Raw genomic sequence first — 27,697 nt, forward strand, 5'->3', positions numbered from 1 at the left:
GGTGTAGAGTCTACATCAAAGATTAAAGGACAATTGAAGTTTGCTATTAAACCTGTTTATTATTTCCCGTGTCTTTTTTACTCTGTAGGCCTATGCCAGTGCAGGGACAACACGGTCGGGCCTACCTGTGAGCGTTGCGCTGACGGTTTCTATGGAAACCCTTTACTTGGGACATCCGGTGACTGTCAGCCCTGCCCTTGCCCGCACCAGTCCAGCTGTGCAGTGATTCCAGATACCGGGGAGGTCGTCTGTACAGAGTGCCCGCCAGGGCAACGAGGTAGCCTCAATGAAAAATATATATTTGCTATGTGTCCAAAACTACTCTTTCATCAACATTTAAAGCATAAAGTATGCCTTTCTACTTAACATAACAAGCGGACGCGGCACGTCTGGGATCTCTCGGGACGTGACGAGCTCTTATTTATTTACCCTCCGGACAGGAACTCGCTGTGAAATGTGTGACGACGGTTTCCATGGTGACCCGCGGGGGGTCCGTGGCCAGTGGAAGCCCTGCCGTCCCTGTCAGTGCAGTGGGAACGTGGACCCCAATGCCGTCGGCGTCTGTGACCACGCAACCGGGCGCTGCCTCAAGTGTCTGCACAACACAGAAGGAGACCGGTGTGAACGATGCAAGGACGGTTACTACGGTAACGCGCTAGACCGGGAAACACTCCACAAGTGCAGGCGTGAGTATCTACGTGGTATTATACTATGTTTATTATGAACGCCAGCATTACAGGATCTAATACGTTCAAGAACAGTGGTTTGGGGCGATAATGGCTCGATATCCACAGTTTTTTTGATCAAAAAAATGTTAGAAAAAAGATACATGAGGGTGCCACATCTTCCACAAATGTGATGTACTAATACCGCAGCTGTCATTTCAGCACAATTATGCTGAAGCTGTGTTGAACATTCAAGTCTCAGAGAATAAGACATAAAGACGCAGAAATGTTACAGAGCAACAAAACATCATCTCGCCTGTTCCTCAGTAAAAGCATACATGCGAAGTGAGAGCAAAAAAAAGGTTTTAAATGTAATCCTTCCCACATTAAACATAGCAAGAGTACAGAAGAAAGGCATTGGTATCTAAATCCAGTTTATCATTAGAAAGCCAGACAGCATTTGTTTCCAATTGAACTGACAGTGACTGTGTTGTGCCTCCAGCTTGCAACTGCAGCCCCTCTGGTTCAGTGAGTCCGTCCGCAGGCTGCGGTGCGCAGACTGGTCAGTGTGAGTGCCTGAGTCATGTGACCGGACGAGACTGCGGACACTGCGAGACCGGCTTCTTCAACCTGCGGCCAGGAGAGGGCTGTCAGAGGTAAGTGTGGGAGAACACTCTAGCTGCATTGACACAATTTCTGAGGACTTGAAAGGAGTGCCTAGCTTTGCTAGGCTTTTACTGTGGGACGCTTACATCATGGCCCTAACATAAACTATATAAAAAAGTTTTTAAAAAAATGTTTACAACTTTTAATAAGAACCCATTGGAATGATGCAAACATCATAAAAATGTTTGGGGACAGTAAAAGCTGAAGCTGCTTGCCTTAGTTTACTTTAGCAACAGTGTTGACTGAATTCTGTGTCCTCACTCTCTCTCTCTAGATGCACCTGCAACCCCACTGGTTCAGTATCCAGTGCCTGTCACCCAATCACAGGACAGTGTTCGTGCCGCCCAGGGGTCGAGGGGTCAGCGTGTGACTCGTGTCGTAAAGGATTCTTCAGCTTCTCTGCCAGGGGTTGCAGGGGTGAGTCAGCGTGCCCATTTCCAGAGGTCCGAGCTGAACAGACCTTCAGTCTAAACGTGACTTACCTACTTCCCTTGAACGGTGTCCGTAAATGAGATGCAGACCCCGTCAGATCAATCAGGAATTCAAATCAGATGAAAACAGGAGCTGAATGGATACATCATCTCTGTAACAAGCAAAGTAAAGAACGGGCAAGCAGGCATCTGTCAATGTAGCTGAAACGTATGAATATATATTAACTCTGACGGGTTTGCAAGTGCAAAAATATATGAACTCTGGAGCAATCTTTACCAAATGAAAGGGAAGCAAATGTTAAATTCAAATTCAAATGCATGTCTTTATTTAATCAGGGTAGATATGCATCTCGTTCCAAGGGAGGCCTGGCAAGAGAAGGCAGCAGTAAATAACATTGTAAAAGCAATAAATCATTCAAACAGGACGTGTTAATGGCACATGCATCCTATTGGCAATGACAGGGAGGTCTGGAACAGGTTTCGGGAGGGAATGAAACTGGGGAATTTTCTTTTCTAATGTTGTGTTTTGTTTTTTGCTTCTCTCTTCCCCGCAGCGTGTAACTGCTCCCCCATGGGTTCTGTCACCATGCAGTGTCACGGCAACGGCACCTGTTTGTGTTGGGAGGGGTTTGTGGGGTACAAGTGCGATCAGTGTAAGGTGAACTACTTCCACAGCAGAGCCACGCACCAGTGCGAGGAGTGCCCAGTGTGCTACGGCTTGGTGCGAGATGAGGTAAGAGGTGCTCAACGCTGCAGACGAAAAGCATTGGGATTGCCTGATTCATAGCATTAGCCTAATGGCATGGATTAAACGATGGCGCCTTTATAGCCTTTATATAACTATGTCATTCTGTGTAAGTACGCATGTATTTACTATGTAAATGCACAGTAATTAGAGACGCCATGTAAAGTGTTACCGTATTTTTATTTTTTATTTGTTTTCTTATTTTGTTCCCAAGAAAGTAGTGGCCTGAGTGAAAACCCACATGTGACGTGACCCAGGGGGCTATTATTATGAGCAGCTAAATTCACCACAAGAAAATGAGAAAAGCGAAGCGAAGCCCTCGTGCGACTGAGCGTGGAGGATAGCATTATACCAAGGAGTCTAATATTGTTTCTTATTTTTTCTTAGGCAGCCAAACTGAAGGAAAAGCTGCAAGCTTTGGAAGAGGAGCTGAAGAAATACGATTGCCAGTCTCATAGAGGCTACGAACATTACCCTGTGCAAAAGGAGGGTTCCCTCAGCAATTCACTGGAGGACTTACTGGCAATGCAAAGTGAGGATTCAGAGAAGTACTTCATCTGATTTCATAGGCTTCTATTTTATAGCCAGGTGAAAGAGCAGATTAGTCTAAATAATCATGGAACTGGGATCCAGTGTCTTATGCAAGGTATACTGGACATTTTGCATTAGCTTTTATTCAGGGGGGAAAAAAACAGCACAGCAGGCACAGCTATGCCATAGAGATGCTCTCGTACCCTTTACCGTTTGTAAGTGTTTTTATTTTGTTTTACCAAAAACCTTAATTTGAATAGCAAGCAAGTTTTTGTGCAGCTGCCATTTCTGTCTCTTCTGAGACAGCTTTATAATTTCCCTTCCATTCTAAAACTGCTTTATAATTTGACCCTGTGTTATGGTATAAGTGTCTTCTCATGAGAATTAGATCATATGAAGCTGTGTTTGTTAGCTTTACAGCAGTGTGAACTTTACACTACATCAAAGTCTTCGAAATACATCCCAGTGTTGCTGTTGTGCTTGCAGATGCCAGAGACGCTTTCCTGAATCAGTTTATGGAATTGGAGACGTCGGTCCGGACCATACAAGAAAGGCTGAGCAATATCAGCCGTGACTTGAACTGCAGCGGGGCAGGGAACGATAAACACTGCAGCGCTCTCAACGACACAGGCTCCAGCATCCAGGCCACACAGGGACAGCTGCAGCTAGCCAGGGAAACACTGGACAATATGGTATGGCGATAAAGCAAGTTGGTTTTGTGAATTTAGTGAGCCATGAATGCAGTGCTATTTAGCCCTATTCAGAATGCTTTGACACAGCTTGTTTTTTTAGGCTACAGGTATTTTATCACTGTACTTGGTATATAACATACACAGAGAGGCACAGGCGTAATAAGAATGCATCTTTTTTCTTGTTCAGGTGATTCCTTATGATCTCCCTAGGGAACCGAACAAATGGACAATACTAGTAAATGAATCCCAGGTTCTAGCTGTCAGGTAAATCTCTTTATATTATCATTGTGGTTTCCTTGTTAAAGCGGGTGCAGCCAACAAAATAACTCCCTAGACCTGGCATGCACTTTCATTCACTATATAAACAGAAATGTGCAGTTTTGAAAGAAACACATAGCAACACAAACAATTACAAATGTATAATAGTGAACTGCAGGAGGTTAAAGAAAGTTTGCTTGCCTTATTTTCAGGAAGTCTGTAACTGTTACTTCTTCAATATGTCCAAAAGTATATCAGTAAATAAGGGAAGCAGCTGGTTGGTTAATGACAGGGGAGAAGCCGTTGAAGGGGAGGGGCAATTTTACAGACCAAGGAAGTGCGATACTATCTGAAAGCAAAGCTTGCAACAAGACTGTGACATACCACATGAGGCTCTGATTCTGTAGAAAAAATTAAATCTGCACTTAAAACACACTTGTCCTCCTTGACTTTTGGGAGTTAACAGTTTTTTTTTTTTTTTGTTTAACTTATAATGGATGTTTCTAATGTATTTATATATTGTTATGGTTTTTCTATTGACTCTTAAAAAACGGCTTTGTTTTTAAATGCTGTTTCTAATGTATCTTTTTAATGTGTTGTTTAATGTCTTTTTTATATAACTATCTTTTAATGTAATGTCATTTTAATGTAAAGCTATGTACAGCGCTTTGAGATGTTTTACAGGAAAGGCGCTGTATAACAATAAAATTGATTGATTGAAACTGAAAATTCATATTTAGGATAACGCATGTTTCTATCAGACCTGTATATTTGAGATCCCTAGTGAACGGATGAGCGCAGGTACGACTTGTGGAATGATTTTGTTACCTTGCTATATGCATTTTGTTCCATTTATCCAGTATGATTCAACGACGACTTTACAACAGAAACGTGCCCCCCCCCCCCCCCATGCACATGCTGGATGTAAGACCTATTTTGAAAACAGCATGAAACCCATCTCTCTAAAGCATCTCTATCTTTTTGTTTCAAGTCAAAAATCATTGGCGGATTATATGGAATCAATAGCCAAAAAGGCTCTTTGGGCTTCAAAACAAACATTGTCCCTGCTTTCAACCATTGTGGAGGACCATTCTACTGAAAGCTACGTGAGAGACCTCGCAGGGCAGTGAGTATCATCAGTACAGTACCACGTGATCGCTGCGAGCATCAGTAATAATGCACATGGGTTAAGGGAAGCTTTCCTGCACTAATGACTTCAAATGCGCTGATTACCACTTTGTAGACTGAAGATACACAGGATTCCAGTTTGTTAATGCAGTGCTAAATGAATAGAGAGACTCTTCTGATGTATTATATGAATAGAGCTACTCTTCTGATGTGTTCCTTGCTATGCATTTGCCGGGATGCAGCATGTACATACGGTGGGGTTGGATTAAAAAAAAAAAACAGAAACACCCGCCATAACACTGTCAATATGCACTGTTCAAAGTGACGGGTTTGCAAGTGCAACAGGGGGATGCAGCTTTTATATATTACAGAACGTTTGCATAAAAAATGAGGGGATGCTAAAGTGTATGCATATGGCAGGTGTTTCCTTCTGTCTTAATGGTGAACTGGTCTTTATCTCAAACTGGTTAGTAGGAAGGAGATTTTTTTATATTATATATATACTGTATATTGCACATATGATAGCAGGCTTTTCTGAATAAAGTAATATTTATGTTTGCTCTATCTGTATTATTGAGCAATTCTAGTTATTATTATTGCTTCACCCACAGAAACGATCTGAAATATTATACAGGGACGATTTGTCTTCCAGGTTCTTTGATATGCATGAAGCTAAAGCCAATTTAACAGAGTCAGTGGAGGAAACACTGACAGAAGCCAAGAAAACGTACAGTTCGGTCCAAAGGATTAACACTGAGATTGCCGAGGTCCTGACCAATATCACAGACTCGCACAGGGAAGTAAGAGCAGATTCTGTAATTTCCTGCCAACTGCTGTCTCCCTCTAAAACAAAAGCAAAGCATAACGTAGAGACTGCTGTGGTCTCGAAAGCTACTCTCTATTTCTTTTGTATATATTTTTAGCTGATCCTATTCAAATGCGGTGACCATTTATAAACGAATGACAAAAATAGATAGATGTGTCATATATATTACTGTCGGCTTACTAAAGTGACATTTTTTATCATGCTATTGCTATTGTGTAATAATTATCACTGAAGGTATGGGTATGGGTTGCTGGTTTATGCATGCATTAATGTTAAAGTTGTATATTTGAGAATATGTTTGTATTATAAGATTGCATGTTATTTGTTCATGCAAGGTACAGCTTTAACATACAACCAAAGCAACTAGTTCACATAGATAGCACATACTGTACAAGCATGTATGGGTAGGGTTATGGAGTGTTTACTCGAATAGTGTTAGACAAGATATTCCACAACTTCAGCACATAAAGGTGCCAAATAGCATCCGACTGTAGCTCTAGGGACCTGCATAACAATACAGTGTAGTTCCTTTTAAAATCCAAATCAAAGTGTGCTGACCTTTTTTGTGTGTGTGTGTGTGTGTGTCCCTCCCCAGATACCTCTATCGGACGCAATGAGAAACAAGACTGAGGAGTTGGATCGATTATCACAGTCTAAAGAGGAACTGATCAGCAAAGCAATGTCGGAGCTCCAGCCACAGATAGACTCCATGATCAAAAGCATGGAGAGTGTCCAGCAACTTGATCAGGTAGCTACATAACCTCTCTTTACTCCTGTCCCTTCACAGACTCACTGGCTTTCCTGTTTCCTCTTATGTATCCATGTATACCGTCTTACTTCGAGGCGTCTTTCTGTTTGTGAAAAACACAGGGCTTTATACATTTCCCTGTACAGCAATGCGCGGTGAATACAGCCATCGTTTATCTCAGACTGTGGAATGTACAAGTGGAAGAGAGAGGATGCTGGGAGTTGTAGTTTCTGGGTGTTTCACTGTGCACATTGTTGCTTTGCTTTCTTTTGTACAGTTAACAGCCCGTGCCAGTGAATCTCAGAGCCTCGCCCTGGCCTCGGTTGTGAAGGGGAAAGAAGTGGACGCAGAAGCCAGTGCGTTACTGAAGGAGCTGGAGGGTAGGACAGTCATTTAGCAGTTTCCCTATGCTATGCATCGACCATAGTTGACCAATATGCTTTACCGTGCTTACCTATGCTTTACCATGCTTTTACTGTGCTTTATTTCACTTTGAAATGCTTTTACAATGGGAAGCACCAACCCTCCCTCCCTGTGTTTTTTCTTTTTACCCTGTCGATGCCCATCGTTAAAAATCCGTGATTTGGATTTTGCAACAGAGGGCTGTGCTCACTCCTCTCTCCTTTTACTTCAGGCATGAAGAAAACGTGGAGTCGAAAGCAAACCCAAACCAAAGTTGCGGTGAAGAAGATGAGGACGGTGAAGGAGAAGATCTTGGTGGATGCCAAGAAAAAGACCAAACAGGCAGTGAACACGGTGATCCCAGCAGTCTCCAACTCCACCCAGGCTAACGCCACAGCCAGGGAAGCCCAGAGACTCGCCACTGAAGCATCCGCAGTATGTTAAAGACATTGTTGCGATATTCAAAAAGAGGCCGGATTAGGAGGCCACTGTTTATCTATTCATAGTTTTGTGTGTCAAGCAGGAGGCTTTTTTCTGCACACCCAGATTGCAATGTAATTATTAAAAAGCAGCTTTCAATGCCATCCATGTTTGTGCTTTCTGTTTTCCACACCTGTGAAACAGAGAAGGGGAAGGAGTTGTAATGAAGATAGCGTTGGAGCATTTAGCATTCAAATGATGGGTGGGTTCTGAATATTTAAGCAATAGCCCTCTGATTGGGTTTATACCCTGGGCACTTCAGTCCTATGCCTTCCACTTACGCAGAATCAGTTTTTCGTCTATTGTGTTGTCTTTAGAATGACTGAAATATTCCTAATTGAAGTGTACAATACAAGCAAAAAAAATAAATACAACTTTAACAGAAGAAACAGGGGTGCAGTAATAAATAGTGCTTGCGTTAATACAAGAAAAACAGATTGTAAATCCTTTTGATATGTATTCATTTGTTAATATGAGACTTGTGTATAAATACCTGTCTACTTTTTATTTATGTCACGGACTGTAGGATGCAAAAGCTGCTCTCAAACAAACTGAGAAATCCGGCAGAATGACGACTGAATTGAACTCGACCGTTAGCGCTGTCCTTCACGAAGTCGCTGCCCAGGAGATGAAAGCAGCGGAGCTGAAGAGAGACCTGCGGGAAATGGAAGAGGTAGAGCAGCCTCAGCCACGAGATTGCTGCACGACGTCCAATCTCTGTTAGTTTAAAAACATTTAACACTCCACTGCTCTGAAGCAGATGTGAGTAGAGATGTGAACCAGATCGATAGATGGCCACTATATATTGGCTACTAAAAATGAAGACCCATTATAGCGTAGCTGCAGTGGAAGCGGGCTGTGACATTACAAAAGTTGTGGAATGCAGATCTCAATGAGCGTCAGCTCACCAACACTGCCACCTGCTGGGCTCTTCTTGCATTCAGCATCACAAGCCTTGCAGATAGGGTTACCCTATGACTCCAGGTACACTAGGACAGTTCAGGCATTTCAAGTCTGAACTGTCCCAAACTGTGCTAGTGTACATGGAGTCCTATGGTAGTTCTTGTACTTGCAGAGCACAAGCACAGGCAATGCAATAGTATGATGATGTACTGCTGGAGGAGTTATGCTAAATATGAAACCTACTGAAGAATTCCAATGCGAAATGTCATGCAACATGTGTGTTTGCCACACTAACCTTTTTTGAGAAATGACAGTTTACAGCACTTAGGTGTTGTTCACAGAGGCTGTGAGTTTTTCATGAGAACGCCTTTTCTTCCAATATCTTGTCTCAGATAGCGGGTAACATGGGAGATGTCAGGGAAGACATGAAGACAGCCAAGCGGTCCTTGGAGAGTTACGCATTGGTCTTGAAGGATCTGCTTGCAAAGTTAGGTATGGATTTTGTAATAAGTAATTTCTGTTTTGAACTACTTTGGTTTCAATTGCCTTAGGGCAGTTTAAGCTGGGCAATAATTACTCGCCATCACGGCATGTGTTAACATGCGGCACTAAGATAAGGACTGAAAGGGCTCAAGTGTTCCTTCTTGTACCCTGTAACAGAGATCAGCCAGGTGAACGAGAGGTTTGAGAGCCTCTTAAACGAGACGGAGACTCAGCTGAGGATCCTGCAGCTGGGAGTGCAGAGTGAGGGGCTGGGGCTGAGAATCCAGACACTGCAAGAGGCAGCCCGACAACAGGAGAGCCAGATGAAAGAGATGGAGAAGGACATTGCGGAGATCCTGGAGGAGAAAATCAATCTGGAGGACATTGTGCAGAACTTTCCTGAGGGCTGCTTCAACAGGCCGCAGACGGGGAGACAGTGAAAAGGCCTTGGACAGGAGCGGAGTGTAGGGTGGTTTGAAGGATCCAGTGCACTGCTGGTTAGAGAGCACAGTGGAGATGTTATAGCAATACAATTTCGCACCTTCATTGATCCTTTTTTTCATTTCCCGTCAAGAGAACACAGCTGAAAAAGACATTATGAGCGCCAGCGAATTGCTCGCTTTTTAAGAGAAAAAGAAAGGCAAACAGTGGTGAGAAGCTGGCCAGCCAGGATGTGGAAAGGCTCTGGTTCAAAGCTTCCTTTTGATCTATTGTTCTTGACATTATTTCCCCGGGGTGGTCACGTTTTAACATCAAACTGCAATGATTTGAAAAGCTGCTCTTCGGCACACACTAGACTTTAGGTCCTCTGAATTTAAGTCATATTTTATTATCTCATGATTTTTGTTCTTAATCATGTTAATTCTAATTTAGTATTTTTTTTTTTAACTTACCTTGGACCATCTTCAATTAGGTTTCATTTTATAAACTCTACACTATATTTGTTACTGGTATTCAATATTTTAATGTAGAAAGAAAGAAAGAAAGAAAGAAAGAAAGAAAGAAAGAAAGAAAGAAAGAAAGAAAGAAAGACTTGAATCTGTTCTCCATTAAGAAGAAGCAACTTGGAGCAAGACTGATTCGTGGAAACCAACAAAAGTTTTGGGATTAAATATATTTTTTACAACCAGTCAGTAAAAATCTTCATACGCTTTGCGCGTGTTATTGAGTGTTTTATGACTTGCATTGCTCTCTCAATCCACAAGGTGGTGCTGTTTTTTCTTTAAAAAAAAAAGCGTACAATTGAAAAAATACAAAACCAATTAACAAAACAAGACACAGAAATGATGCAGTATAAACCCCTTTACAGCAGACAATAAGAAATGATTATGTATCAGAACACGCCTTCACTCCTGTTATATTTAAGCATTGTACCATTATTAGTTCACATAAATAATAAACAGCTTCATATACAATAAGTACAGTTTGTAAAGTCAGTTTCAACCCTGCATAGCCCTGCTATATCTGTATATTGTTTGGTGTAATGAGAGTTTGCATTCAGGTACACTATTATAATGATCCCTTTACACACCTAGCTCCATGCACAGCAACAGCCCATTGCTCAGACAGTGAACCCAGCTTACCGTGTTTGCATACTCTCTCCTTCCAAAGGTTTACTGTGAGTTTAATAAGACACACCTGGGCGTGTGTTATCTATGCACTGTGGCTAATGAAGCTTATAGTAAAACCTGGAATGGGTGAAACTGCTATGCAATAGGAGTCTTATTTCCATCCCTGATGCATCTCCCCAAAAAAATATCATATGAAAATGAGCTTTCTTCTGTGGTGTGATATTACACATGGATAATATGTACAAAAGCTCGGATAATAACTGCCCATGCAAACTCAGACTGCAAAGACATTGCCTTTATTAGCGTTGCAAGCCTCTAATTATATCCATAAGCACTAAAGTCTGAAATCGGAGGTAGAGAATGTTAGCACATGTTTCATCTCAATTCAAACAGCTGTGCTCAAGATATAGCTAAAACATGACCTAGAAGCATGATGGCTTTCAGCAACACGAGAAGCTGGCAATAGCGTGTTGTTAATACAGTGAATGGGTTGCTTGAAACCATGCAGCCAGTCGGGATAGGCATGCCAGAGCAGACCGAATCGAAAGGTGGCGAGGAAATCCACGTTCAGGTCGAGCAGGCTGGAGCCACTGAGAGATTTATTCAGATCCACCGCTCCGCTAATGATGATCCTGCTGATCAGCAGGTGAACCAGGCTGCCCAGAGTGAAGAACACACAGACAGCAACGTCTAAAACGGGAAACTAGAGAAACCGAAGAACCGAAGATGCTGTTATTATTATTATTATTATTAGTTTTTAAAGGAAAGAGCCTTAAGCAACCATAATTGAGGTTTCACCACGTGGTTTTGAAACGTGGGCTTTGGTGTCAAATGTGGAAAACGTGTTCACCAATCCCAAACTAGACAGTTGCTTATTGGGCGCGTCTTAATCCGTGTTTAAAATGTTACTCAAATCACTGGCCTTCACTTTGTTGTATGGAAAACGTATTGTATAATATTACAAATACAAATGCGTGTTATGGTATGTATCTAGAAGTTACGTCGTGCGTAGGTGTCTCGTATTGTATAAGATATCACATTTCGTGCAGTTTGGCCGAGCGGACCTCGAAGCGAAGCCTTAATGCACAGGATGATTAGAAAGTCAGTTTGCCACATCAACGCATCTCACAAACGGTAGGGCACAGGAAGGTGAAATTGCATAGGGGTTAAGGGAACCATGGGGTCTGTGAGATATGGTGCGTTGATGTGGTGCGCTTACTTTCTAATCACCCTGTACATTAAACATACACACTAATCAATGATATATTACATCTATATGTTATGTTCATTTAAACGCCAGTCATACAGCTGAGTTAAATCAGTTTTATAACGTTGTGTTTAGAATATAGCCGTATAATAAATGTGGGCTGTATAATTCCAAAGAGTAGAACATGCGAACGTTTCTCCAGCAGGGGGCGCAGGTGTCTCGCTGATATTGTGTTGCTTTTCTTGTGACAGTAAAATGACAAAAAATCGGCCTCACCCAAGATAGTATGTTTTTCTTAGGGAGATATTATATTTAATGTAGATGACTCCAATCCTAAATGTACCACAGGGACGCTGTTTACCTCCAAACATCCAACATCACTCAAATTCTACACTGAGTGATCAATTGCGTTTACAAATGCTTACAAACGCTCAATTTTCAGTTATTCACATTGCTGTAAGAATATAAACTGATCGCATTATTACATTCGCCGATAGTATTTTATAGCTTATTTACAGAATGCTATTTTTTTTCTTTCTCTCATACATCAATAACAACACAGGTATGCGATGAAATGTTTGAAAAAAATTCCAGACAAAAAGTGTTGGGGGAAGTTTACCTGTGTAGCAATGGGGATTTTTATCAGATATAGAGAATCTGCTATTTACTGTGAAGGAGGCGATTTGTCCATAATGAAACGTTCCTTCAACGCGCAGTTGCAGTTCCACTTTTGGCCGGCAGGGGGTGGAGCACAGCACAGTCCTCGCAGCGCAGCCTCTTCAGATAGCAGATTGGAACCTGGCGTTTAAACATCAGTCAGGGGTGTGATGTGTGCCAGTCTGTGTTCAGTACGCGGAGGCGCTGCATGAGGAATTGGTTCATCCGTTTCTCTTCTCTTTTTTTTTACCTTCTCCATTTGTGTCACTAAATCCCCCGAAGATGCCTTCAAATCAGAAACTACAAGGTAAAAAAAAAAACACAACTAACTAACAAAAAAAAACGGAATTTAAATGCTGTGTATACAGTCATTCATAAATAAGACTTGTACTTAAACAAAGGTCTGGTTGACAGTAATGTAACTTTCAGCGTCGTGGATTGGAAATCAAGTTGACATTTTCTGAGTTGTTTTATTTATGCCAGCTTTGTTTGGGTTTTTGTTTGTTTGTCTGTTTTCAGGTGGAAAAGCATTCGGACTCTTAAAAGCACAGCAACGGGACCGCTTAGAAGAAATCAACAAGGTATAGTAAGAGCACTGTCCTGCTTTCATTACCTCGACTACACTGTGCTTGCGCTGTTTGTTACAGCCGTTCATTCACTAATGAACTAAACAGGGCTAACCAATCACCGCTTAATACTTAAATTCCCTGTGTCAGGTAGCGTGCGGGTATTTTTAAAGACCTTCAGCTCTATAAAGAACAGCTCTGTTTGTTTTCTCGGGAGATTTGCACCAGTGTGGCAAGTATATGAATTGCTTCGTATTAGTCGATATATGCCCACAGCACGTCCCTTTGTAAAAAGTCCTCCGGTTTGTTAATGCATTGTGATAGCTGAACTTGTGTGAACCTCGGGGGACCCCATGTGTCTCTTCTGCTTTTCATTCCAAGAGTTGTCGATTATTTAACTAAACCCTTAATTTAACTAATAATTTGCTTAACTGGACATTTTTTTTTACTTATTTTCAGCGCTTAGACAGTTACAGCTTTCAAGTTAGCTGTATAATATTTTATAAGTAACTTGAACGCTGCAGCTTTTTGACCATCATTAAGTAATATAGACGGATCTTGACAGTGAAATCCGCTATACAGTACTGAAACACTATAGCAGAAATATAGGTCTCACGTCTTTATTTTTGTGCAAAAAGGTTAATGCTTGATTTCTTGTTTAAAGTCTTGCAACATGGGGGGCATTCAGGGGCATTCAGAACAGAAGATAGGAGGCACTTTTGTACACAGAGAATTGTGAGGGTCTGGAAACAAATCCCCAGTAATGTTGTTGAAGCTGAAACCCTGGGATCCTTCAAGAAGCTGCTTGATGAGATTCTGGGATCAATAAGCTACTAACAACCAAACGAGCAAGATGGGCTGAATGGCCTCCTCTCGTTTGTAAACTTTCTTATGTTCTTATGTTCTAACATGATAAACATGTATTAGCGCACTAGCATTCATTGTAGACATGAAGCACGCCCCCCTAGTGATCATAAATGCTCATTGCAGAAGCACTGCCGCACTACTGCTGTCGATTTACATTCGCGATATATGCTCGCTAGGCTGCATGCGGAATTCACGTCCATTGTAAAGGTGAGATGTGATTTGCATGAATAAAAGATAGCGTCTGCAAAAAAAATAAAAATAGCCTGCCAGCCTCAGCCTGCGGCCACTTTAATCAGATGATCTGTTTAGCTGTGCAAATCCAATCAAATATAGAACGCGTATCAGCGACGTTAAATTAACTAAGTCTCCGTGACTTGATAAAGTGCGGAAAGCAGCTAATTCCGTCCTCCTGGGGGTTTTAAAATGCATGCATCGTTATCAGGGAATCAAATCAGAGACCTGCTTAAAACTGACGGAACATGTTGGGGTTGGTAGACAAACGTTTTGACAGGTGTCTTTTGTGAGCGCAAGTATCTGATTAGTATCTGATTGCGCTCAACAGATCACAATGGACTGGTTGTTCGTGTTGATCATGGTGAATAAGTTTTTGTTCTGACATGCTAAGTGGTTGTCAGACTGCACGACTGCATGTCATTGTTTCAAGTATAAAAAAAAAATATTAAAAAGAAAGCACATGTTTCTGTGTATCTCATTATTGATCATTGTAAAACACTAATAGGAAGCCAAAACTGATGTAGGCACCACTAAAGAGAGTGGAATTGACTTTTTAGACAAGCTGTGTTTATGTAAGCATCACCTGTCTAAAAGGTGGTCACTATAGACAGGTGTTTTCTAAAAAAAAAGAAAAACAAAATTGGGGCTAAAAGCATTTCCCTCTTAAGGTGTTATTGTTTACCATATCAATGTGTGTTGTCCTGCTTCTACTCGCTGTACCATTCAGCTCTCTGCCATACGTTTACTGTGCTGTGCTTCATTTGACCATACTCTGGTCTTGCAGAGCGCACTTTTTAAATGGATTTCTTGGCAGGCAGCGTGCAACCTTGGTTTTTGCTTCGTGTATTTTGGTGTTGCAGCGGTGGCATGACTTCCAGAGCCTCCTGATCTGGTTGCAGTGTTAAATCAGCCAGGTTCATTGTGCAGCTCTTAAGATAATAGCTGGAAGGAATGCCCCAGCTCAGCAAATTCCTCATAGAGCCCATTGATGCCCGCTGCTTCTTTACAAAGCTCCTCCAGACCCATGTGCATGGCTAAACGTAAATGGCATTGTATATTACTGTGTTACATCTTCTGAAAGCTTTAATAATAATAATAATAATAATAATAATAATAATAATAATAATAAGTCCTGTATGCTTCAGACAACCTGAGCCCAGCAGACATTCTGAAATGGTTTAGTTATTGTGGGCCATATTTTCAAATTGTGTCCCATTTAAATAAATACTATGATGTATTTCAGTTATGCGTAACCTCCAATACTTTTTTTTTTTTTTTTTTACAATTTCTTTATCAACATGAGCAGTACTTTCGCAGTGGGAAACAATGCAGCAGCAAAAAGGACTACATTAACTCTCCTCCTTTACCAGCTTTGGACAATGATCCGAATGTTAAAAGAATGAAAGATAATACCTTTTAAAAGGCTCAGATAATTTTGTAGATTTTAAACAGGAGGGGTTTATGAACCTGTATTCAACAGCAGCAAGAGATAGCGTGGAGGGCATCTCAGGTAACTGCTCATGTTTCCAGCAGCACCCAGGTACCCTTCAGTCTGGTCAGATAACCTGGTGGAATGTGGGTCAGGACACAGTGTTTCATTACTGAGCACTTCATGGAACAGAGAGCACTAACCATGGCGAAAGGTCAAGAGTCTTTGCATTTTGGGGCAGTAGAAAAGCTTTAGTAACTTCACAAAATACAATTAGCTAGCATTAGGAGTCTTTTTAGGACTGGCTTCCAGGACACCTTATATATGAAATGGTAGAGCTGCCCCCTTATAAAAGTTCCCCACAGTAAAAGCATAGTAAAGTGTAGTAAAGCATAGTGAAATTGTGAAAGGTGCGGTACAGCATATTAAAAAACATGGCAAACCAGAGTAAACTATAGTAAATGCAAAGCATAACCATGGGGAAAAGTATAGGAAAACTGCAAAAATACCGTGGTAAACTTTGATAAGGGTGTACACTGTTGCAGACAGACAGATGATATGATCGACACACGTTTTAATGTAAGACTAGTGAATATATCTTGGCAGTACCATTACCTGTTTTTTATTATGCCCGATAATGAAGTGCCACCAGAAAGCTATACCTTTAACTAAAACCTGTAATACTTTTCGCTTTTCAGGAGTTTCTTGAAGACCAGAAGTTTAGCGATGAAGAGGACCTTGCAGAAAAGCTGGACTCTTTTAAAAGTAATTATCTTCTATGTATCCGTGTTGAATGCTTTCTGAATATTCCTAGTGGTTCTTTGTACCATCCTTACCCCGCAGTGCCTGGTTTTGCACGTGGCACACATCAGAGCACAACACAGCGTGGTGCCAGGCTGGGCCCTCTCTGACGGGCATTCGTGTTCAGCTTCTCCATTTGTTTTTACTTGGTGACATGTGGAGCGATTTTAGGTTTCCCCCCCGAGGAATCTGACAACCTAGCGGTCGGAAAGTAATGGTCTTGTTTTCTAAAGTTGAAACGATTAAATACGTTTCTGGATTGTTTTGTGAATCCAAATTCTGCTCAGAAAAAAAACATTTGCATATCGAGAATACCCTATTGGACATTGCTTTTCGACAGCGTGACTTTGACAACCTAATGAATGAAATGATTGAGAAAAAAAAAACAGCAGCGTCAATCAGGAATTCAGAAAGAAGACGTGTGCTCTGCTTTCTGGTTAACCACAGACCCTGCCTGGGTTTGTAGCCGGTACCCTGACTGCTCAAAACATTCATAAGCTTTCTCCAGGCCTGGGCAGTTACCAATGTCAAAAGTACAGCTGGGAAAACATAGGCTTGTGAACACTTCCAAGGGAGGCTTGGAAAAAGGCATCCTTTGTTTGTCAATGAATCGAAGGCTGCGACCAAACGATAAACACACACCCTCCGAGAGAAGCTGAAACCAGTTAGTGTTTTACTCACCAACCCAAAGGCAGGGGCTCCAGGACTGTGCTTACCAACCTGGCTCAGTGTTAAAATATGCTTTAACATACAGCACGGGAGAGCAGCTCTGTGAAACCGCGCTCTCCTTTAGAAAACCTCTTTATTTGTTCTGTGAAACAGGCTTTCTCTAAGCAGGGCCCGGTGGGTGGGAGTTATTTGTGTGAATTGGGCAGCCGAAGCCCCAGAACAGACCCCCTCCTTGTTCTTGATTGAAGGAATTTTGAGTTCACGTTTCACTCGCGTCCACCCCCCCCGTCCCCCCGTCCCCCCCACCCCTTTCCTTGAGTTCCCTTAACAATATTGGCAGTGTCCTGTACTGGGTGACACAGTTAGTGTTTTGTAAATCTGCATTTGTAACAGTAAACAGGCTCTTTATTGTAAAAAAAAAAATGTGCACGGGTTAATCCACCCGCGCTGTGTTAATCTTTAGATTGAGAACAAATAACAAAAATTATAAATAAGGCAGAGGAAAGCCAAAGAGGACATCCCCGCTATTTATTTCAAGATGTTTATTAGGATGATAAAATGATTTATAATGGAAAGGAGGGAAATATCCAGCTTTCACAGAATGGAAACATCTAATGCTATGTGCATTACAGCTGGAGAGGCTCCACCAGACAGATAAAGGAAAATGTAATTACTTCTAAAATATACAATTTATAAACAGATTACAAAACAGACATATGATATAGATTACTGTCGGCTTACTACAGTGATTAAAAAAAAAAAACATGCTATTCCTGGTATGTAATAATTCTCACTGACGGAAGAGGTTTCGATTTATACATGTATGAATGTTAAAGTTATATATCTGAGAATAAGTTTGTATTATAAGATTGCATGAATGTCATTTAAATAATGTAATCCAAATATGTATTATTATTAATAATAATAATAATAATAATAATAATAATAATAATAATAATAATAATAATAATAATAATAATAGTTTCTAATAGAATAGGAAAACAATTCTTGTGTGTCAGCAAGATTGTTTAATATATTTCAACACAACATGGCCTTCATCCTCCACATATTGTCCACAACATGAACGCACTGTAAAACTGAAAAGAATGGCTCTAATGAAACAGGGCTGAGTTCATTCAGAATGGCTCTAATGAAACAGGGCTGAGTTCATTCAGAATGGCTCTAATGAAACAGGGCTGAGTTCATTCAGAATGGCTCTAATGAAACAGGGCTGAGTTCATTCAGAATGGCTCTAATGAAACAGGGCTGAGTTCATTCAGAATGGCTCTAATGAAACAGGGCTGAGTTCATTCAGAATGGCTCTAATGAAACAGGGCTGAGTTCATTCAGAATGGCTCTAATGAAACAGGGCTGAGTTCATTCAGAATGGCTCTAATGAAACAGGGCTGAGTTCATTCAGAATGACTCTAATGAAACAGGGCTGAGTTCATTCAGAATGGCTCTAATGAAACAGGACTGAGTTCATTCAGAATGACTCTAATGAAACAGGGCTGAGTTCATTCAGAATGGCTCTAATGAAACAGGGCTGAGTTCATTCAGAATGGCTCTAATGAAACAGGGCTGAGTTCATTCAGAATGGCTCTAATGAAACAGGGCTGAGTTCATTCAGAATGGCTCTAATGAAACAGGGCTGAGTTCATTCAGAATGGCTCTAATGAAACAGGGCTGAGTTCATTCAGAATGGCTCTAATGAAACAGGGCTGAGTTCATTCAGAATGACTCTAATGAAACAGGGCTGAGTTCATTCAGAATGGCTCTAATGAAACAGGACTGAGTTCATTCAGAATGACTCTAATGAAACAGGGCTGAGTTCATTCAGAATGGCTCTAATGAAACAGGGCTGAGGTAATTCAGAATGGCTCTAATGAAACAGGGCTGAGTTCATTCAGAATGGCTCTAATGAAACAGGGCTGAGTTCATTCAGAATGGCTCTAATGAAACAGGGCTGAGGTAATTCAGAATGGCTCTAATGAAACAGGGTTAATTCATCACTGAATGCTTAATGAACGTATTCAGGGGCAGCGCTCTTTCAGGTCAGTTTCAAAGCTCTTAGTTTCAGCAGACAATGTGACCACATTCTCTTTAACAGAATCTTCAGGGGGGAAAAAACAGAATCGTCAGGGGGGAAAAAAGTTCCAAAGAAAGTTAAGGATTCTAAAGTGCAAGCTGATTCTTACTAGTTTTTCACCATTTGCATGTTTTTTTTTTTCCTTTTTTTAAAAAAAAGTGTACAGCTTATAGGAACTTAAATAAGTAGTGTGGTGATATTTTCATTCCATTTTTTGAAAGGCAAAATAACCAACTTAATGATAAAGAAAAAACAAGAAACAAACAGTGTGAAAGAATTGTATTGCCTGAGTGTTATTACTAAAGGATTTGGGTCCAGTTTTGTAAAAGGTACATTTTTTTTATATAAATATTTTATTGGTTTCACAAAATAACATCAATACCAGTTCATCTGCTAGTGTACAATAAACACATCACCAAATAATGATATGAAACAAATGAAAAAAATGTACATTTCTAACATTATACAAAATAGTGTTAGTGCCTTAAAAATGTCTTTTCAATGTTTCTCATGGTTTGAATTGTGACTCAAAGTCCTTGCAAGTCTGTGCTTGCCTCACTCCACACCCAGGCACCTGTCCCAGACACCTGTCCTTGTCTGCCACGGCTGCCAACTGGCCATCACTGTACAGGGAGGGGGGCTTCGGCCTTGTTGTTATAGCCTTGCCTGCTTTGCTGCCCTCTGGGGGTCAAACACCTCTTGCTCCTTCTTGTACACAGCTGAGGAAAACTGCAAGAGCAAGCGCTGTTTGCCACCGTCAGGACCACAGATTGACGCCATCCCATAACATAAGCCATTGGAGATAGTGTTTCACTTGTGTGCTCTTCTGAGAGACAACTGCGGACAAGAGACACACAGGCCCATTGTACACGAAGCCGGGCAGGCACAGTTGCCACGGTGATTCAAAAACGGAACACACCCAGCTGCTCTGGCTGAAATGATTTATTTTATAAGCAGAGACACTCGTCTTATCTCCGGAGCAGCGATTAAGCATGACAAGTGTTCTTTGAGATAACACGTGTAAGGTTTAAGAATTAAGGTAAACATGGAATAAACTGCTTTGTTACGCTGTAAGGATGAGACCAGACCATGTTTCAAATTTTTACCGGTTTACCGTTTATTAGTTTGAAATGTCCACATTACATTCTACATTGGACGTTATGTTCACGAGTATGAACAGAGACAGGCAGTTGATCGGATTACCTGAACCCCAGGAGAGAGCCCTCAGGCTGATTCATCGATGGTCCACGATGTTTCTGGAGGTATTGGAGCTCTGTGAGGCCTCCCTGCCTTGTATTTATACTATAGTAGGCTCATCACACACATGACTGCAGTCTGTTGCTGTTATCTTACTGATTCAGCTGTTACTCCGTTCAGCTGCAACCAACCACTAACCACCACTTTTACAAGGTTACAGTGGTTAATTGTGTACCCTGTTTCATTGGCCATACATTTTGGTACACGCCTTATCTCGCCAATCATTTTAATCCTAATATACTTTAGCAACTCTACTTATGCCAAGTCTCCTCCAGTAAACAGGTTTAACATTGCCCACACATTTCCTCTGACATGACCTTCCTACATCACAGCATAAGATTTACGGGGATGCAGAACTCTCCTGTGATTAGTTTACTTGATACCCATACGTGATTTATAATGAAAGTGCCCAGGACCAAGGGGTCTTCTGTTGTCCTGATTGGTGTTGTCTGTGTCCCGCTGCTGCTTTAACTGAACTTCAAAGGGACGGCAGAGCAGTTTCTGATGGGGAAGTATGTTAGTGTGACCTTGAGCTGGGGTGGAAGCCATTTCCACACCGGAGCAATGGTTTAATTACTGTAAATAGAGTAAGGCTTTGTACTTTAATACTGCTGTGTCCCGCAGCCCTGTTTAATCCTTCGGTGAACTTTGAACTGTAGTACAAGAGGATTTAATACCGAGGGAGACCTGAGTTGAGATTGTATCTTAAAAAAAAGAAGAAAGCAAGCAGGTGGTACTGACTTTAATAGAAAAATCTTCATAGTTTCTGTAACCATTTTAAAGGAAGGTTTTTTGGAAGGCAGCAGTCGGCTTGTGTTGTTGATTTTAAAGCACTAAAGTCTGGTTTTCTTCTACGCAAAGTCTTTTGGCAGCTGTTTAGATGCCATCGCAAAGGCGATTGAGAAAGCCATCCTGAAACTCCCAACAATGCCATGTATCCTCCACACCCTGCAGGGCGAGGTCCGTGTTGCTCTCCTCAGCCAGGGGCAATGGTTATGAACAGCAGTCCTGCATGGTATTTCCTTTTAGTTCAGCTTGACTGACTTCAGGCGATTTGGCCCTTCCCTTTGCAGACTTCTGCATATTTATATATAAATATATGCTGTATGTATATATAAATAAAACATTTTTTGGGGGGGTGTGTGACGGGTACACCCCACCCCTGTGTTTATTTGTATATTATTATAATATTATTTAAATGCGTTTGTGTATATTTATAGTTAAATGTAGTTTGGCTTGGACAATGTTTGCTTCTCCTCTCTGCCAAACTACATCCCTTGAGAATGCGTGCTCGCAGCTAATGATTTATTTACAAACTCTCCGTCGAGCAAGCATATTAGAAATCCTGTGCAGAGTGGGGGGATAAACGAGGTAATTGATAGCCAGTTAATCCCTCGACCACGATATAAAAAACAGCTTTTGCTGACCGAGTGAAGCGAAGAACCTTGAGATCTATCACGCAAAGTAAGCAAAGAGACAATTGCTACGCCTGCTGGTTTTAAACCTGCACGATACTTGTTTTATTCAGTGTTTGTAGTGTTTTGTGTAACTGTTTACTTTGGGCCACCGTGGCTTTTGTTTCGTTCCAGTTTTTGTGTTTGTGAGTTAATTTATTAAATAAAAGGAGGGCATTTGCGTCTCAACCTGCAGTACTAAGTGTGTGTCAACTTCCTGGTCTGACATCACCCACCAGCAACCCGTGACAGGATGGGATGGGACGGGACAGGGGGTGGGGGGTGGGGGTGTACACAAAATTTATAAAAATACATTTATTTCAGGACTTTCTATGTATTACATACCATTTCACTGACTGCTCGTTTTATTCTGTTTCAGGCAAATATGTTGAATTTGACCTCAACGATCAAGGGGAGATTGGTAAGTATATGTTTACACACAGTGGGTTATGCTGCTCAAACAATATCGATAGAACAGGCATGCACCAGGCACAGGCATGCACCAGGCACAGGCATGCTCCAGGCACAGGCATGCACCAGGCACAGGCATGCTCCAGGCACAGGCATGCTCCAGGCACACTGAATGCTTCACAAGGACCTATGAGCTAGGGCAGAGCTAGGTGTGATTCTCAATATAGAGAATTTATGTGAAACGATTTAACCATCAAGTTTTATATCCGTTTTTTTCCCCTTAGATTAACAGTGTACAATTTAGTTTTCCAGATCTTGTTTGTAGTTTCACTCTAGTACAGCTTGCTTCTACTTAGAAATGTTATGTACTGCATCCACTAGGGGAAGAGTGTTGCAGGGGGACAGGTTAATGGTTACACTCTGTTGTACCAGCTGTACTAAGATGGAAAACCTGTTTGAGAGCCACATTAAGGCCACCAAGAGCTTTAAACTTGGAAACAAATTATCTGCAAAGTGATGCTAAACAGCAAGACAAATACATTAGTTAAGATAATTGAGATATTACAGCCAAAGTGAATGCGACACAGTCCCTAGCAAAAGAACAAGTTGTTATCCTGTTTATTTTTCCTCATTAGACATGATGGCCTTGAAGAGAATGATGGAGAAGCTGGGGGTCCCAAAAACTCACCTGGAAATGAAGAAGATGATCTCGGAGGTGACAGGAGGGTGCAGCGAGACCATCAGCTACCGGGACTTTGTGAAAATGATGCTGGGGAAGCGATCTGCTGTCCTGAAACTGTGAGTGTGGCTTCCCAAGTCCAGGTTCACTGGATCCTCTTCACTGCTTTAGAGTCTTTTCAAGGTTTTGACTGATTAAATCAACCTTGCAGTTCATGAAAGCCTTCTGTTTTAGAGAGGGTTAGACGTTTATTCTCATTTTCCAAAGCACTGTTTACCCAAAAAGAATGGAGTAATCTAATAACACACCTTCAAGTCCTTAGAAGTTTGGAGAATAGGGCCCATTCCCTCCTGATAGTGAGGTATGTGGTGGCAAATCTAAAACAAATCTAAAAATCTGTTTTGTCATTGAGAGCAGCTTCTCTGGCTGTGTTTCAGATGTTTTTTTTTTTCCTCAGCTAGTCTCCTGGCTACTAGCCACAAAAAGCAACATTGCCAAAAACCCCAAGATGCATAATTGCATTTAACAGATCTTGTGTGTTTTTAGGTGCAAACTCTCGAAATGCCACAACTCTTGAAATGCCTCAACCGTCGTCCCTATAATCATCACAAGCTCGGCTTTCTTTGGTTCAATAGTGATGTAAATTAACAGGGACAAATCCAGATTCCAGACACTTACAGTGTTGTCTGTTTTCAGCTAATTGGACTTCTTGTTGGCAAAGATCGCACTTTGTTCCGGCGTCGAAAGAAGAGAGCTAGAATTTCTATTAGGATACTGTGGGATAGATGGGATGAGATGAAGACTTGCTTTAAATAAAATGCATGGTTTTCATAAGCTTGGCACACAAAGATCCCATTTAAACAGTATTTAGATCCCCCCCCTGCTGTAGACCTGCTGTATCTTTCTTTAGGCTTATTTAATTGTCTTTCTCTTTATTGAATAGTGCACCTTTCCTAGGTTCCAGATAGACCCTGAAGTTCAAGTTTTCCTCTGTGAAAATCTACTTCTATAATAAACTAGAATGCATCTTGGTGCTCGCTGCTCTGAACCCAACAGCACTTACTGTACAGTGTTAACTGAGGAATTGGCGCAAGGCTGTGTGAAAAAGCAGCCCAAAGGCAAGATCTTTGCTTCAATTACAAAGCTTCCTCTGCAGCTAATCTGGGACGTCTTACAAAAACCCCAGCACACTGGAAAGGCATTAAACGAATTAGAGTGAGTAAACTGGAAAGTTGATTAGGACTGAGGAGTGTGTGAAGCGAAACAAAGAGGGCACAAAGGGGCGGGGAGAGGAGGGAGCTGTGAATATCTGAGAGGGAGGCACCAGCTTGGGGAATTTGATAAAATAAACGGTCCTCGGCGCGGAGAATAGATTCCTCGGACAGCAGTTTATCTTTCAGATAAGGACTCTTAAGAGCTTATCGAAGCTTTGCAAAGACGAACCAAAAAAGGAAAGTTAAGAAGATCACTTTAAAACAGAACTGTCGCTCTGTGTCAACTGCCGAAGTAAAAATACTTGCAGGATTCATAGGACTTTGCGTGCGTTTACATGCTTGGGAGCTATGGTAAAGACTGCAATGATTTTAATAAGCCAGAACAGTGGTACTCCAGTTAATTTATTACCAATGCAGAATGACTGGGTAGATTATTTGTTATTCAATTTACCAAGTAAAAACGTATTGCCAAGTAATTTGCCATAACTTTTGCTTGGGCTAAAGTTTTGAATTGGTTCACCCAAGAGTTCACTGGAGAATTTCTATAAACACTTCACCGGTGCTCTTTCTTAGAAGTCTTCAAGACACCAGTAACATGATTTTCCACGTTGGTCGAATTGCCCACGTCCTACATTTAATATGGAGTGGAACAGTTTGCCCATAGTGCCAAATATAGGCCTGTAAGGAAACAAAATTATTTATGTATTTCTCTGAATGAAGGAGCGCACATAATGATTTGGACAGAATTTAACAAGTTTCCTTTATTGATTCCAATAATGAAAAGTTACTCATTTACAGCCTAATCATTATCATTAGACACAATAATGAGGCCACTTGGCCACTGCCGGTCCAGGTCTTCAATAAACCTGACTGTATTTGGGCCAACTGTGAATCACTTTTTCTTTTTTTTTCAGAGTAATGCTCTTCGAAGACAAGGCCAACGGAAGCAGTTTGAAGCCAGTCGGACCTCCTCCTAAGAGAGACATCACAAGCCTCCCCTAAAGGATTCCAGGGGAACCTGGACCAACCCGCACAGAGTCCCACAAAGTGTCTTTGTATAGGTTTGTAAGTAGAGCCACGGTTAGGCATCGGCTGTGATCAAGCCAGGATGCAGTCAGGTGCTGAAAGCCTGCAGTGTGCGGAGCAGGACCTCAGCTGCCAAGGGACGCTTCGCCAGATTTTAATTATGGAGTGGTGCTATCCTTATAGCGGCTTTTAAAAAGTACACTACCAAGCAACAAGACAGACAGCAACTGTGTGGTTTTAGGAAAGGTCATGTATTGTGTCAGCATTACACGATCGCACGCAGTGATCATAGCTTTTGTCACTGGGTACTTTTTAAAAACTATTGCTGCGCCATAGTTGAAATTTAATCTTAGGGTTAGTAGTAAAATATACTTTTCAAACACTGTAAAGTATAACATTTAATAAATATTGTATATATCTTTTTTTTAAATTAACGGATACACTCTTGTTAATGCCCTAGTCCTTGTCATAACCCCCTTCCCAATCTCGACTCAGTCATATTTATTATACCATTGACACTCATTCTAGTCGCAACTTCCACCCAATTCTGACCAAAATCAAATTTATGGTCCCGTGGGGCATTCACAAGAGTGGATCAAGTACGGGCATTACCCTCTATAGAAACATATGAAGCAGGTTTGTGAAAATGATGCACAGCTGTGTGGTTTAAGTCAAGTCCCTCACCAGTCCCATTGACAGTGTCTATTGTACATCAGGTAGCAATGCCAGCTGAATCGGATGAACAGAGAGCCGAGGTCTGTTCTACTGAACAACTAAAACCTGCTGTTATTCATTATACCTGCTCATTTCAGGCTGGAACACAAACCCCCCCACCACCCCACCCCCCTACACTTGCATGGATTTAATAGATGGATCTACTGTAAGACTGCCATTGCATATTCGTATGAGCCATTTCAGTCTTTATTATGAGTCTGCAGTAATGTAAGTGGACTTTTGTTACCGATAAAGTGTGATTAATGTAATAAAACTCATAGTAAAACCTGGATCAGCCAACACTGGTATGCAATGGAAGGCCTTAGCTGGATTATAAAGTAACCCTAAGATAGTTTTGCTGGGTTTTTTAAAATTTTATTATCAGCTGGTTACACGCACAGCTTAATGCAGGTCGCCTTCTAAAGCAAGCCTTGTAACTATACAAAGAATGACTTGTGGTCTGTGGGTTACAGTGAGAGTTAATATATAGTTTTGTTATTTTCAAATAAAGGCACATGTTAATACATGGGGTCAATAAATCAGCCCTGGGGATCAAGCCCAGCTGTATTAATATAGAGAAAAAGTGCAATGGCATTGATATCCGTCACTCTTTGAGAAGTTCATGTAAAAATAAAACTAATATTACAATTAAGAGCTGAGCTGTTTAAATCAATGCTTACTGTATATGGTTTTTTTAATTCACTTTTTAATGCAGAGAGCAGCACATGTAATAAAAGGTAATATTTTTTAAAAAAATTAATTGGAGTTAGATTGCTAAAGTATATTGTGTATTGTGCATCCATAACATTCAATCAGAAAAAAACAGGTAACACTTTTAATTAAGAAACTAACTCCAGTAGACAGACTTCCACTGATGAAGACGCCAGCTGAAACGTTTGTCTGCTTCCATTAGTTTCACGTACATTTTAACGAAATATTGCAGAGTAGTGAAAAAATCAATGAATGGCTTTTTTTAAGTGCTAAGAGTAAATGGCCTGATATATTAAAAGCCGAGGTTGGAAATTGGGGAGACTTGGTGCAGTGCAAGACCCACATTGAGCCTTCGTATGGATGTGTGAAGCCATCCCTTTAACACGGATGTAGTGCGCTCTGTTTATTGTCGTAATAATGTACTGACGCCCTTAAAGCCTCATTTAATTAAAGGGGAGGTAGCAAATTAAATAAGTCCATAGATTCCGCCTGTTATGTACTGTAGGTCTCACAAGAAGCCTATGTTATTCCAAACACTTATTTTGTTCATGTATCTATGGTACCAATCTAGGTTAAAGAAAGCTCTGAGATTGCTTGCTTTGGTTTCAGATACCTGTAGGTCTTTCGGAGTCAAAGCACTTGAGTCTTTAAGGAAGTTTCTTTCCTTCGTTGCAGGAAAGGACCTTGGAACTGCAAACAGTATATAACAGAATTTACATAAAGTACAGTATTTCTTTTGAGCAGCATTTTTTGTGACAACTACATTTATTGCAGTTATTTAGCAGTACCATAGGGGAAAATTTTAAGACGGGAAGTTCATATTAAAAATAGAACCATCTGTGTGCACTAGGCTTTATAAACCCTCAGGATAGATAAAGACTAGTGGGGACATTCCAAGGACTTCAAGCAAAGCAAAAGTGATTTTATTTTTAACTGATCTGTTGTACAGTGTACAATGAACCCTGTTTCATGTGGAAGTAGCTGCATGATACTGTTTTATGTTCTCATTTATATTTAAATGTGTCAGGTAAACCATTTGTTTGTTCACTGCTTTCTGATTAGAGATTTTTGTTTTTTGTTTGTAAAAAAAGAAAATTAAAAAAAAAAAGATTTGGTCTGTGCCTGATTTTCTTTTACTAAAGTATGATGTTTTTTTTAATTTATCAGCGTCGCTTTTTTAAAA

General features: G+C 40.9%; 2 protein-coding genes across 2 annotated transcripts in view; both read left to right on the plus strand.

The window, feature by feature from the left end:
• Positions 1-9,990, plus strand: part of LOC117396893 (laminin subunit gamma-3-like) — a 38,397-nt gene extending 28,407 nt beyond the window's left edge. Inside the window, exons 13-28 of the mRNA XM_059005281.1 lie at positions 89-277; positions 441-686; positions 1,168-1,321; positions 1,606-1,748; positions 2,317-2,495; positions 2,895-3,039; positions 3,525-3,730; positions 3,918-3,994; positions 4,980-5,114; positions 5,769-5,916; positions 6,538-6,690; positions 6,968-7,070; positions 7,325-7,527; positions 8,099-8,245; positions 8,868-8,967; positions 9,136-9,990. Coding sequence (XP_058861264.1) covers positions 89-277; positions 441-686; positions 1,168-1,321; positions 1,606-1,748; positions 2,317-2,495; positions 2,895-3,039; positions 3,525-3,730; positions 3,918-3,994; positions 4,980-5,114; positions 5,769-5,916; positions 6,538-6,690; positions 6,968-7,070; positions 7,325-7,527; positions 8,099-8,245; positions 8,868-8,967; positions 9,136-9,398 — 2,591 coding nt within the window. The 3' untranslated portion in view covers positions 9,399-9,990. The remainder of the gene's footprint in view (positions 1-88; positions 278-440; positions 687-1,167; positions 1,322-1,605; positions 1,749-2,316; positions 2,496-2,894; positions 3,040-3,524; positions 3,731-3,917; positions 3,995-4,979; positions 5,115-5,768; positions 5,917-6,537; positions 6,691-6,967; positions 7,071-7,324; positions 7,528-8,098; positions 8,246-8,867; positions 8,968-9,135) is intronic.
• Positions 9,991-10,510: 520 nt separating this feature from the next.
• Positions 10,511-27,629, plus strand: LOC117973870 (allograft inflammatory factor 1-like). Its single transcript, XM_034927306.2, has 6 exons — positions 10,511-12,700; positions 12,913-12,974; positions 16,188-16,254; positions 22,139-22,180; positions 22,806-22,968; positions 24,978-27,629. The coding sequence occupies exons 1-6, from the start codon at positions 12,676-12,678 to the stop codon at positions 25,063-25,065; spliced, it is 447 nt and encodes a 148-aa protein (XP_034783197.1). The 5' UTR covers positions 10,511-12,675; the 3' UTR covers positions 25,066-27,629.
• The last annotated feature ends 68 nt before the right edge of the window (positions 27,630-27,697 follow it).

This window comes from Acipenser ruthenus, chromosome 31, assembly GCF_902713425.1.
Source record: "Acipenser ruthenus chromosome 31, fAciRut3.2 maternal haplotype, whole genome shotgun sequence".
NCBI classification, from domain to species: Eukaryota; Metazoa; Chordata; class Actinopteri; order Acipenseriformes; family Acipenseridae; genus Acipenser; species Acipenser ruthenus.

Bases quoted from the DNA above. Each gene is read 5' to 3' on its own strand.
- LOC117973870 (XM_034927306.2), top strand. From the start codon at position 12,676: ATGCCTTCAAATCAGAAACTACAAG. The intron at 12,975-16,187 runs GTATAGTAAGAG...TTCGCTTTTCAG, and splicing joins GCTTAGAAGAAATCAACAAG to GAGTTTCTTGAAGACCAGAA. The intron at 22,969-24,977 runs GTGAGTGTGGCT...TTTTTTTTTCAG, and splicing joins CGATCTGCTGTCCTGAAACT to AGTAATGCTCTTCGAAGACA.